The sequence below is a fragment of the Ischnura elegans genome, chromosome 11, assembly GCF_921293095.1.
Source record: "Ischnura elegans chromosome 11, ioIscEleg1.1, whole genome shotgun sequence".
NCBI classification, from domain to species: domain Eukaryota; kingdom Metazoa; phylum Arthropoda; class Insecta; order Odonata; family Coenagrionidae; genus Ischnura; species Ischnura elegans.
Genome location: NC_060256.1, coordinates 96511140 through 96525363, shown reverse-complemented (window position 1 = coordinate 96525363; position 14224 = coordinate 96511140). Strand labels below are relative to the sequence as shown.

Below are 14224 nucleotides of genomic sequence, written 5' to 3'. Positions count from 1 at the left end.
TTGGTGGGCCGCGCCTCCATTTCTACCACCAGAATCCTATCGCTTACTTGGTCTATACCCACCACACGCTTACCCATCTTCCCGTTTAATACTAAAGCTACTCCTCGCTGGCTTTCCTCCCCACCACTATCTATAACCCTATACCCATCACTCCAATAGTCGCTCTCATCCCTCCACCTCACCTCACGTAATCCTAAGATATCTATCCTCTCTTTATCCATTTCCCTTTTGATATTTTCTAACTTCCCCGCCCTCATCATTGTCCTCACATTCCACGTCCCTGTATTTATCGCCGACTTCTTCTTCTCCATCTTCTTGGTCTTCTTTTCTTCGTTCCTCATTGCTGCTGCTGCTGATGATGATATGTCTCTGAAAGGATTTCGCATGTTGACGACCCCGAGGACCTTGCCGACCTCGCTGCCGTGCCCGGCACCCGCCCTTTGCGGACGGGTCCCAGGCGATGAGATTCCGAGGCTCATTTGGTTGTACTCCATGTTTTCAGGGAAGAGATAGTTGGTAGGGTTTCCCACTTCCATTCCATCAGTGTTTTTCACGTGACGCCATCACGTGGACTACCTTTCGACTGGCTCCTACCCTTCGACCTATCTGGCATGGGTGGCCCTACCGGGAATAATTTAGAATTAATCCCGCCAGTGCAGCTCTGGGGGTCATGGGAACGCGCAAGCCTTTCCACCGCGATAAGGTTGTAGCCCAAGAGAAAGGGAGGCCACTATGCGATTCGGAAAATGAACGCTTTGTAGAAAATCTTCGCGAAACACTGCTTCAAATTGCTATTTTAATATTGGACACACTTTAGGTACATTGCACACATTATCATGATCATAAGTCATCAACGCGAACATATTTTTCGCGCAGCTTTCCAATCCGCCCCCCTATCTGCTGTATTTGTCATTTTTTCCTTTATTCTGTCTCCTCTTTCACACCCTTTGTAAATGGTCCTATGAGTAGGTCACCCTGGGTTTTAATTTGCCTTTTTCCCTTCCACCTCTCCTTCTACGGTTGATTTTATCAGGGCCTCAAGCCTCATAATGTGGCCAAGGAAATTGTCCCGTCTCCTCCTCAAAGTTTTTAGAAGATCCCTCTTGTCCCCAACATTTCTCAGCACTTCCACTTACACGGTCAATCCATTTTGTCTTCATCATTCTTCGGCAGCACCGTTTTTCGAATGGGTCATCTCTTGAATTCTTTGCTGCTGCAAACGTTTCCCCCTCGCCCCCATTAAGAAACATGCTCAATACGTATGCAACAACTGATGAATTTTTCCCTAAATTCGGTAGTTTTATTCTCATTAGTAATCAGATTTTTCTTTTGTACGAAGCCGTTTCACCTGTGTTACTATCTTGTTTTATCCATCTTCGGGTAGTCGGCTTCTTTGGTATCAGCACTCGTTCACCCCTTCAAGCTTTTTTTTTCCTAGTTTAATGTTTGTCCTAGCTTCCCCTCTTTTGGTGCACCGCAGTGTCTTATTTATATTAATTTTCAGCGGATATCTAGCCATTTTTCTTTCTATAGCTTTTTGTATTTATTTAAAAATTACAACTTGCTTGAATATTTTGACACAAAATGCCACAAATGCTAAATGGCATCTGCATTCATAAATAGTACATGTATGGGCAGCTGAGTTCCGGGAGGTTCCAAAAATAGAGCATCAGCTCTCATTAAATGAATCAGTATGAAATATACATGCGAAATTTCTGCCTGTTCATAGTTAACCCTCATTCTGCGCTCCCATAAAAAAGCATTTGTTACAGAGCTGAACTCGAAATCTTACTGTCATGCGCACCGTATTGTTGTGGCATGTCTTATTTTGTGTAATTAATCCATGGCAACGACTTGATTTTATTTTGATTCTAATAATGAAAAAATACCAAATATCTTGTGGACCACAATTGCTATTTTCTCGAGAGAAAAGATTAAATAATTTTTTTTCGATTTCCATCTTTTTGAGGGCAAGGCATCTGATATACCGTGACTTAGATTCCTTTGATGAAGACACACGGACGTAGTTTGTTCGGTTAGTAAACTCTTCTTGCTTGGATTAAATTCGTTACGTAAGCATTACAATCTTGCCTTTTTTGTTTTATTCTGGCATCCGCAGGCCGTGAGCTTCTTTTTAAAAATAATCTGCGAAATGGAATGCACATACCGAGTTGTTTTTCACCCGTTGACCGTGCTCTTTTAATATCTCTCTTATTTTTTCCTGCTGCATTCATTGTTGGAATCCAGCAGCCTCCAGGAATCCACGACAGGTCTCTTTTTTCTCTCCAGCGACATAAAAGAGAGTTTTTGGGGGGGGGGGGGGAATGGGGTGTAAGGGGGAGGAAAAGAGCTCAAATGATTTCGTTTAACCACTTGGGGACATAAATTATGCTCCCTGATTCTCTCTCCTCCCTTTTTTCATTGCATTTCTCTGCGTTACTCATGAAAATGCCAATTTTCCGCCCTGTTGGAATTTCGTGGGGCGTCGTTAACCTCCCCTCCCTATTCCTCTCCCAACCCTCTTCCCACCCCTTCGCACCACCCCTTCGCTTTTCTAAACCCACCCGTATGCGCTCGGCCTTTCCGACGAAAATCTCGAGCAGTCGGCTCAAGTGGGACCCTGTTTACTTTCTTTATCAGTGGGTATTCCCTTGGCCGGCGCTAATTTTTTTCAGGAATTGGAAAATTTAAGGTTTCCTAGTCTTCGAATAACATTGCATTTATGATCAGGCGCTTCATTTTGGCCTCTTAAAATAACGATAATCCGCGCCTCAAGGACTGTAAGTGCTGAGGACCCATAATCGGAGTTTTTGGATATGAAACAACTCCATTCCGATGACAAAGCGAGATAGAGAGAGAGAGAGAAACGCTCTCAATGGCCGACATTTCGTTACTTGTGGCAAATCTCAATTTGGCGCTTTTGAGCTATGAACCCCATGATCTTTTCCATTTCGCGTGGAGCTACCGCAGCGCCTCACTGTGGTCTGAAACTGAAACGATGGGGAAAGGTCTCTAGCGCTGATTCAATCGAATATTTCATCATTGCTAAACTTGTTAGTCAGAAAAAACAGGAAAAAAATACTATGGCAATTTGTATTCTTTTCAATCTGCTTAATTTTTTTCCACGAATAGCAAGGTTCCATGAAAAAAATTCTCAGACTTTTCTCTTCACCATGTACTCTCCAACTAAATGGTTCGACTTGCAACTGCTACTTGTCAGTATTTTTAATAGTAATTCTTTTGCTTCTTTAATTAATACATATTGAATTTCCATTTAGTTAGAACTTTCCTATTTTTGGTATGATTATGGAAAACAGAACAGTTGATCTCGTTCATGGGTGTATTATAACTAATATTACTATGATGCATCATTTCCTGATGCATTTATTCTTGCATAAAAAACAGAAGCTCGTCACGAATTCGTACCCCGTCTAGCGCACTCTGTTCTCCAGGTTTCAAATAGAGGTGAAATTATCTATGGATGTAGTTTAAACAAGGTGAAAGTGATAGCCTAACTTTTTTAATTATGATGACGGTCATACATAGTGAAAATCATTACGTCGGAAGAAGCACTTGTTTGCGCTATTTTTCCATTTCATCCCACCGCTGAAGGACCACTTACTCTTGCTGATCGATACTTCTCTGTCAGATCCAATGTTACTTGCGTAAAAGATCTAGTCTATGAAGGATCTTCTATTCGTACTATAATAGGTTTAAATTAGCGTTACTACCATTCCTATTGCGTACGGTGAATTCGTGTCCACAATGCTCATGCGTGTCAGTAGATACATATTAACCAAAATAACCTAAAAATTCACGAAGAAATTTGTTCAGGTCTCTCCCTGCTACGACCACAAAAAAATTTAATAATACCACTAAAATATCATTTCACGGAATTCACAGCGTATCAAACTTTCCTGCAATTTACGTACGATTATAAAATTTACTTTTGACTAATTATTAACAGAAGTCAACTTAAGCCTTAGATTTCAGTAAATACTGGAAACGGTTTTGAATTTGTATTTAAATTCCAGCTATGAGTTTCTACTGAGATTATAATTATGACTTCTGTTATTTGATTTGTTTTTTTCTATATAGGCTTGTACTTGTATGTATTATCCCTGACGCTCAAATCATCACAGGAAAATAGTTATTTTTATCACTAATCGATTTTCTTGCTTCAAAAGATTCCAATTCATAATCACTTTTCCACTTTTTGGCATAAAGCAAATTCATAAAAAATGTCCTCACCCTTTTCAGCTCGTATTTTTAGTGCTTACTGCAATTGCTTTCAGCTATAGGCATTGTTACTTTGTCGCCATTGGAAGCTCAGTATATTTATGGCGTGCTGTCACTTCAATTCCTTCGCTTAGATAATTTTCATGGGGAAATATAAATGAACCGGGAGCTCTTACGCAATCCTACTCCTTACATTGCGAATCCATCTCCCATTTTAAGAAGGAGGCTGGTAGGCCACAATGGCTGGGGCGCGATGTTCTTATAAAAACAATCGTCGAAGGATCAGCGGACTTAAGAATACTAAGGATGGCCTCGAATGAAGTACATGCGGCAGATTATCATGGATGCTAAAGAGAGCAAGTGTATCTCTATGAATTGGCTGAATCGCTGCGAGAAATGTAGAGCTGCGTCAAACTAATCTTAGGATTGCTGACTTATGGTGATCATTTCCCATGCATATGAGGCGAGAAAATGTGTTAATTTCCAAAGAGAATGTCTACGCGGAACGTTTCCTCATTGTGGAGGAGTGTACATAGATCGCCTTTTCCCTTCATCGTGGCTGCTTAGGTGTTTATACCTACTCGAAGCAGATTAGCAGCGAGTGATTAAACGGAATCTGCTGGGGCTTCGATGAGGGGTGTTAAAAGGGATGATGAGTGTGCCGAATCAGCGAAGATGTGCGCAGCGGTGTGTGTCGCGTGAACCGTCGGAGGTTCTTTCCAAAAGAGCCGCCCGGATGGCTCACACTCATCTCGCCCTGTCGCAGAGGTTTTCAGCGGTAGCTGTTTGAAAAGATTGCAAGTGTAGCTCCAAATCGCTTTTGCTGGAAAATTTGCTCGAAGAAGATACATTCACGAAGTGTTGCTTCGCTCTTTTGCCAGATAGATTTCTTTTGTATTTGAGATACAGGAAAATGTTGAAAAATCTATTATCTATGGTCACAGATAATTTTAGGATAATAAGCGTTATTTGTATCCTAGTGCCGTGTCATCAAGAGAGACCACTGGTCGAGAATACGCGTCGGTATTTTATGATCACAGTCTGTATTATCTGTGGTTCAGTGCAGATCGGTTTAATGAATTTTATGGGCCCTGGGAATGGGACGAGTGCTCGTGAAAAGTGGCGCTACTGCGGTTGATTGGAGACTGCTTTTTTTTACTTTTCGCTCCGAGGACTGCAATTGAAGGCCTCCAAAATAAAAGGTGGATTTCGAACGCGTGGGCGAGGCTTTGTTTGAAAAGGGTCGCCCGAGGGATTATCTTAGAGGAATTTCAATTTGCGACGTTTGTCATAATTGATGGGCAATTAAAGGCTATCCTTTTCCACGAAATTCCCTCGTGAGAGGAAAAATATTGAATGAACGTAAATAATCTCTGTTTTTCACCTCGACCGAGAATTTCGAGAATATTTTTGGATGATACCATGGCTGTTTCCGAAAAAAAGTGCTGTTGAGTATGCTTTAGCCACGTAGTCTTAGATATATATTATTTGATTACTATTCTTCTTGCTATACGAGTTACTCTACTGTCTGCAAGTGCCTCCTTTTAGATCTAATTTTTTGTAAACCTGGTCAATTTTTGGACGAAAACTAGAGTTTATTGTGAAATTGCAGTTGATCGTGTCTTTTTTTCATGAGGTTGGATGGAAAGTCAATGAGATTTTTATTATCCACAGCTTTCCTTAAAAATATCGTACGTGAATTCATGTGTATCAGTCTACTTCAAAGCAGTTGTAAGATAGGGTCGTTTTTCTATATTTCAGCCGACAAAAACTCATATTAGCCAGTAAAATGAACAAGTTGTTTGTCATATTTTATTGCATTTCCCAGGAAACGATACTCCTGTGTGTGTATGATCATTTCTTGAAACATCTCTTCAAATGTGGGATACCATGCCATTTTTTTTCATAATGGTTAAAAATTTTCTTCTTACTGATTTCACCTGAGCAATTATTAATTTTAATTTATCTCTCCTCTGGTCCCAAAATCGTGAAAAGTGCAATGTCGTCATCTTTTCCATTAACTGTAGATTGTGTAAAGTGTATTCGCTTTCGTCGCAATCAATTATTTGGGCGTGTTCTCAAGAACAACCCCACTGAATAAACGCTCTCTTTTCCTTTCGCAGTATTCGGAGGACGGCAACCACAGCGTGAGCATCCTGACGTTCGTCCCGGTCATCGATGACGACGGCAAATATCTGACGTGTCGAGCCGAGAACCCCTACATCCCGGAGAGTGCGCTCGAGGACAAGTGGAGACTCAACGTGCAGTGTGAGTACACTCTCAAATGCATATGCTATTTATACTTTCATCCTCGACATTCCTATGGTCCTGCCAACGAACGAATGAGACCATTCGGGCATTTTAACCTGCGACCAATGGCAATCGTTTGTCCATGAGCCCCTTCGTAGAAACATCTTCAAAATGATATTTCTTCTGCCTGCTAAAGCCGTCAGATTTAAACGCCTTTAAGAGGCTGCGAGGGTTCTCAGGATGTGGCGTGGCTGCATCATTTGCCCGACAACGGAGAATTACGCAACAATGCTCTCTCGGCGGAACTCTCAGGGAATCCGCGAGTGAATAGACTCGCTGCGGGGAGGAGGAGGAGGTAATCCGCCATAAGGAGGAGGAAGGAACGGATTCATATTTAAGAGGTTTTTGCATCCCCACCCTCTCCAAGACACACCCGAGGCAGCGGTGGCGGCGCGGCGCGGGGCTTAGGACACGTAGGCTGCGTGCTTCCGCCGAATAAACAGTCTCGAAGCGCGCGTAATCCTTTACTTGCCTACTGCTTTGCCTTGTTCGGCGAACGCTTCAACATTTCTCGCGAAATGTGTTCCCTCTAAACTCGCCTATTCATCCCAAAGTAACCTCTAATTATCTCGTCTGATCTTCTCCGGCAGCTACGGTTTGCAATCATGTCGTATGCATTTCATAATTTTGTGTGATTTGAATTGCACGAGGTTATTTTTTTACCTTTAATGCCTCTACCTTTTGGAATGTTTAACGGTATATTTTGGTGTGTCAATTGGAACGCGGGCCGACTTAGTAATTACCCAACCACTAGTACTCCTCTCTCACTCTTTCTCAACAGCTTCAATGTGCTGCTTATGCTCATTTTAAACACAGCGTCGCTTCGGCAGCTGCTGAGAATACACTCTCCCGTCCCTGATATAACTGATAATGCATTCGATTTGACCAAACAGGGAATTAGTACGCCGTGTGCCTGGCTCGAAGTGATAAAAATAAATATTAACTCTACTGTTTTGCTTCTACACGAGTCATTAAGGTTGATTTTTATTATTCGGATTGGGTTCTGAAGTTTGGATCAAATAAATATTAAACTTCTTACATTTTTGCCTCAGCTTTAAGCACGAGCATTATTAGAAGTAGGTACCATAAAAACAGTTAATTGCTAACGGATTGTAATTCACAGATATAAATTTTTACTGCAATACACAGAGAAAAATGTTCAGGCGGTACGCCTAAACGTTCGGCCCTAACGACCAAATATTTTAATCGGTATGGGGCTGACTGAACTTTTCAGTGAATTCAACAGAAAAGTCCAGTCACACCAGTTTAGATGCTCCCACCAAAGTGTTTCCTGCGGGTGACAAAATGATGCAGTTGTTGCATAGGAACAATCTAAATAATATGACTAAACGAAACTTCATCATAATGTCTGAATTGAGTCAGTGCTATTAGTCAAACACGACCAGATCCATAATCTCAACTACCTTCTGTGATGGAGTTTGGGTAAAACCAAGGATATTAATAGAGGGTTTAGTCACCTTGATAATAAAAGAATAGGCATTGTCTTTACAGAATTTGATTAATGTGACTAAATTGTTTAATTAGCCTGTTTGAAATTTTTTTATTATATTGGTCAAATGCTTTACTAATTTGTCTTTTTTTTTAACTCCCTTGCGGTTTGTGTAAAAGTTAACGCACAAGCTGGTATTTTGATTAATTTATCTCCCCATAAATAAGGTAGACAATAACTGGACCTTTTTTCGCATGAAGTTTATTTATTAAATATCTTTATTACATACAAAAATATTTTGTTCATTCTCAAGTATTCGTGAAAACGGACAGCTTAACATTTTGCATTCAAAGCATGAAACATTTTCAGTGAAATCAACATAAAATGATGACAGATGATAACTCCATGATATTGTAATAAGTTGAGAATAAAATAGGAGACTTCATTAGAAGTATTGACTATAATTTAATTTTACATTTCCAAAATTGGGAGATCCTAACTCATTGGCACCCACCACAATACAAGAATTGTCTGTAAATTTGATACCGTTTAAAATGACATTTGTGGATGCTCTACACAAACCTTGGAAAAAATTTGGCATCTTACTCTTAACTAGAGGAAAAAAATGTTTTTATCTGCTTGAATGACATTGCAGTTTGAACTGAAAGTTATCCTTTTATGAAATCCTTTTTGAGATAGAAAGCGGTAGGCTAAACTTAACCATGTTTTAATACAAATAGGCATTGGAGTGTCGATACGACTAGAAATAACAGTAGCAATTCGTTGTAACATTCTATGCCTTCTTTCAAAGCGCATACACCACGTATGAATTAGTGGTCCGCAGTTAGAACACAGCAGTAATGAAGCATGAAGCGAAACTTGGGTTTAAAGGAATTACCAAATAACCTAATATATGTATAGAGAATGATGTTGAACAATAAGGTAATGAAACTGATCGATTAACTCAACTTGAATTGATGTACAACACAGGATTTCAACAATATCACGTAACATTAAGAAAAGTCTCCTAGATGGGTCGTCTTCAGGCACTAAATTTCCTATCATATGGGCAAGGCATAAAACGAAATTGATCATTTCACTGGCAGATATTCTAATAGACCCACGACATAGTTCTTCTTCAGCAATAGCGGCAGGTTTATTAGAAACCGTATCTCCATATTTAAAAATAATAATTCTAAATCCAAGCTGATCTTCGGCGCAATACTTCTTGGAAATTAAGTCTGGCATAATATTTATAAGGTCATATTTGGTTACAAACTATGACTAACCTAACTAACTAAAACTATGACTATGACGACTTCTAAGATATCATGCATCAAGTCGAGGCTTCCCCCTTCTATTACGTTGAACCTTTCTACCTAATTCCATATACATTTTTCCATCATTCCAGTAAGAGAACAGTTACGCACTTCAACATCAGCATTGTAGGATTCAACAGTTCTCAATAGTTCCTTTTTTTCTTCAGTGCATGAGCAGGACTCAGATTTAGTAAGTTTAAAAATTTGACAGATATAAGTAGCACTAAAGCTCTCTATAAATCCAAGAATACAACGAAAACCAAGATTGTCATCAATAATAGATCCCAATGCAAAATACACTTGAACATTTCCATGCTCTGTCACAACAAAAATATGTACCTTGATAACTAAGAAAATTTAACCCTTCAATGATCTTACCAGAAATAATATGGTTGCTTGAAGAATCAAAAAAAGGATTATCGGGCTTCCAGTGATTAGAATGGAAAAACATAGTCAGAACTCTAAACTAGACATAAATTCAGAGGGGAGACATGGACAATACAGATAAACTGCTCCTAGTTGGTATAGTCCACTATGAGAGCCTAAAACAAATTCCAATTTCAAGATCATCAAGAAATAATAATACGACAATTACCAAACATAACTAATTAAGACTAACAGTCTTTCCTTGGCGTCTTGTTCAAAGGAGGCTCGTCTCGCACAGAGTCGATGTCAGCACGGAACACCTTGCAAAATTTTAGAAACTGGTCTGGCGTCAGTAATATTTGTAGAGTATCTCATCTAGTAGCTGAAAGGCTACTTTGTCGATTTCTGCTCCTTCAAAGAAGTACAATGGTTAAAACTTGATAACTAAATTTAAATCAAATTAAAATTGAATTAACACCATAAATTAGGTGTTAAATGTAAGTTTCTGCAAAAAAAATACAAAAAAGAGGAGAAAAATACGCCTGCAAGAAGGATTGAACGTGGCCCCCCCGCGTTGTAACAACGGTCTCTAACAACTAGTCTAAATCGGTTACCATAATAAATATTTACAAAAACGCCGCAATATATTATTATTGTAAATAATCAACCGTTGTTTTGAAATGTGAATAAAATGTGACTAGAGTCTCCATTTGTAAGTTTAAGAGGATTACTAAATGCACACAATTACATTACGTAGTTATATATCAGCATCAAACGTAGATGCGTAAGAAAACTTAATTTGCAGGCTTTTTTCTATCGCTCTTACGCACTAACTGGCAGAGCTTCGGTAACTATGTACGTAGAGCTTCAAGCATACCGACAGAAGATGAGTAGTGATGACTTCTGAACAGGGTTGACTAGACGTGTTCCATGTTATTTGTTGGAGATACTCTGGGTGATGTGACTAGACTAAGCTAAAGGGGCAGCGCAAAGCGTTTAGACAATCTACCAAAATACCTCGGATTACGTGACAGAGTGTCCAATAATTGCCATAGAGGGGGCGGACTGGATAGCGTTTAGCTGTAACACCCAAAGTTGTTTTCTCCGTGTAGATTTTTTTGTCTTCAGGGTTTTAGTGGCGTCTATATGTAAGAGCATTGTAACCGAAGGTATAAATAAAATGTATTTAAGTAATAATTTGAATTTACATGTTACATTCCACTGTTTTTATTACGATCGCTGTTGTGTTTAAACAACCATGATGATGGCCATATATGATATCCAAACGTTGGCAGAAGAAGTGGTTAGTGCTCTGAATTGGTACTGAATTTGACAAATACGGCATTGCTGGAACCAAATCACCAGCCAATAAAAGTTGAACGTATAGATTTCTTAGCATTGTTTCGTTGCCATGATATTAACACTCTGGAGAAATATTGTTATAGCTGTAGAAGCATTTGTAGGTATTAATGTAGGTTTGCATGGAGCAGTTGGGAATTATTCCGGCTCTCTCCCCCCTCCCTTCATGGTCTTCAAGTCACAAATAAGGCTTCAATCATTGCAATCGTATTAATCCCACTATCTCCCTCTCCCCTTTCACCAAACATTCCCTCCCCTATTGAGTAGCATCCCCTCATCAATCGCTCGCTCCTCCGTCTCCCATCTAAGGCCACCTCTCTCCTCGCCCACCATGTCGAGCACTTCATCATTCCTCTCCGTTCACTTTACATAATTCAACAGCCTCTCATTTTGAGCGCTTCCAGTTTCTTCCTCAGGTCCACGTTTCCGCGCAATAAAACGTAACACTCCGAATCAGACTCCTCACTATACTAAACTCTTACGTAGCTATTCTCTCGTCAGCTTTCAGCTTTTTCCTATTCGTGAAAACAATCAAACGGAATCTATGCCTCATGTCCTTACTGGTGTGTTCGTTTTTCTATAATGGGCTGCACATTTTGTTGAACATCAGTTTAAGTCCCATGTTTTCAGGGAAGAGGTTAGTTGGTAGGGTTTCCCACGTCCATTCCAACACTGTCTATTACTTGACACTATTCACGAGAACTATCGTATTTATGTTTCGTCCAGCTCCCAACCTCGACCTATGTGGCAATGCCACATTGTGGCATGGGTGCCCCTACCGGGAGTAATTGCGAATTACTCCTGCCATTGCAGCCCTCGCGGCCATAGAAGCGAGCAGGCCTTTACACTGCGACTAGATTTCAGCCCAAAGGTAAGGTAGCAAAATAAACGTCTTTTAAAACAGCTCATGATTGCGCCTTCAAATGGGGTGCACATCCCGTTGGGAGCGAGTCGACGAAGTACTCCCTCGAAAGACTCGTCTCCGACCCACCACTCACTGACAGGGTATCACTCCATGTTCCCTAGGCCTTCGGCGCAACTCTCGTCTCATGTCCTACAGATAATGTAATTGTCGTTCTTCCAAATGTTGAGGCGACATCATGTTGACCCTTTTTAGAAATATTAATGAGATATCCTTTTACAATTCCATATGAGCCCCTAGATTAGATGCATGCGATAAGATACGTGTATCCTGATGTTTGATATTTTGATCCTGAATATATTGACAATAGTTTCTATAAATATTTTATAAATCTGTGTAATCAATGGCTCCATCATTTGCTGATTTCGCATTTGCCGAATTCAAAAATTTGAATTACTTAAGCAATATAATTTCAAAAACGATAAATACAGCTATGATGCAGATAACTATAATACAATGCATCTGTTTTTCAAATGCTCACTTGAAGAAATCGTTTTTGGTTATGGCGCATAGGTTTTTGAGGGCTATTTCATTGGCCTTGGTTAGACATCAGCGATAGTTTTGCGTGTTACATGATTCTTCGATGGATATAGTGGAGGGAATTACGCGATCAGTGCATTGATTTTCTCATCTTGTATGCACCTCGGCTCTTTTCCCCGCTTTCGTCTCTTTGCCCGAGGTTCCCACGTGTCCTCGTTGAGAGCAACTACCTTCTATTTGGCGAGAGAGATATCTTTCCTCCCTTTGCCGTGTCGCGTCGCCACCTCTGACCAAGACAGCCCATTAAGCACTTTTCACATTTTGCGCCACGGCTGTACCCTTCAAAACCCTCTTCAAAATCCCTGTCACATCCCTTTCTAAAGCAACCATCGCCATCCTCCCTTCAGAATTCACAAAATGCGGCACTTGAAAACTTCCTGCGTGATTTGGTCTTAGCTGGTGGATATAGCTACTCGTGAGCTATTCTTCAACTTGAATTGTTAATTTTTTGGCATTTCCTGAGATATTTTTTGTGAAATTTCTCAGCACTCTCATTTCCTTCCAGCCAATACTTCCTTCGTTGCCCGCAATTGATTGGAGGGAACAATTGAATGGATAATGCGGATTCTAGAATTTTTATACTCAAAAGAGTTGTTCCAATGCATTAGCTAATTGGCTTTTTATTATCCATCAATAAATGAGGCAATTTCAAGCTTTAGTAAATACAATTCAGCCCACTTGAGGTCTTTCATTAGCCTGATAGTTTGAGTGCAAAGTAAGATAAGCCTTTACTTACCACCGCTACATAAATTGCCTCACTCAAAACTACACTACGCACAAAACTTCTCCAATAACAACAGCTAGGCACTTGTGACATTCCCCGAACACTGGGCAAAACACAATATTCATCTCCTCCTGCTTCTTTATATTTTTTCTCTCTCCAGATACTGGGTTAAACTTTCTTATATTTGTATGTATCCATGTTTACATTAGCCCTTTCTCAGTACGTTTTCGCAGGTTTTACACGCGCCCCTTCTAGTGCGGGAGTTTTTCTGCTTTGGGTTTTTTTCAATGTAAATGAAAGTCAATTTTCTCAGGTTTTTCCCGCGCTTGTTGGTTCTTTTTGCCCTTAGAAATTTATAAAAAATTAATTCTTCACTTTTAGTTGTCTTTATCGTATGAATGTCTCGTTAATTAACTTGAGAAACCATTCCTCTGGAATATTTCAGTTATGTTGTGGGAATTAATCGAATAAGGGACATTACAGACTCAATCTCGCCCAATAAACACGCATTATTGTTATACTATTTTGTTGCATGAATTATTTCCTTTTACTCCGCATATGAGCAAGTGTATGTATCTTAACCGGTTCCATTTTTTCTTTTGAAGTGATTCCGTAGTTCTCTGTTTGCCATTTCCAATGGGAGGCATCGTGAAAGCTAACGCATTTAAAGAGAAATTCATTTGAGTCATCCCACCCGAATTCGACCACATGCTTGCCCCTTAGGTCACCGTTTTGGACCATATTTCGAGCGAAATGCATTTAAAGGTGCTTTTCAGAACATAATGAAGGGTATGCGACTGGGACAGCAAAATGGATGGATGAAAGTCGAAGGGAAAGGAGACTACAGATATTAACTAATGAAGCTAAAACGAAATATTCACTACCCATTCCAAGTATTCTCATCTTGAAGAGGTGGTTTGCCGAAATTCGATTTGAAATTGCAATAAACTGTATCAAATTGTCAATATTTTGTATAAATATCCATTGAGAAATTT

The 14224-nt window shown here is 39.8% G+C and overlaps 1 protein-coding gene and 1 long non-coding RNA gene across 2 annotated transcripts in view; one reads left to right on the top strand and one right to left on the bottom strand.

Annotated features, from left to right (window-relative positions):
* Positions 1–14224, top strand: part of LOC124167671 (B-cell receptor CD22-like) — a 773246-nt gene that overhangs the window by 651890 nt on the left and 107132 nt on the right. The window contains exon 7 of the mRNA XM_046545655.1: positions 6363–6507. Coding sequence (XP_046401611.1) covers positions 6363–6507 — 145 coding nt within the window. The remainder of the gene's footprint in view (positions 1–6362; positions 6508–14224) is intronic.
* LOC124167732 lies at positions 9490–10322 on the bottom strand. The gene is made up of 2 exons (XR_006866749.1): positions 9697–10322; positions 9490–9551 (listed from the first exon to the last, which is right to left on the bottom strand). It is a non-coding gene; the product is annotated as an uncharacterized LOC124167732 (long non-coding RNA).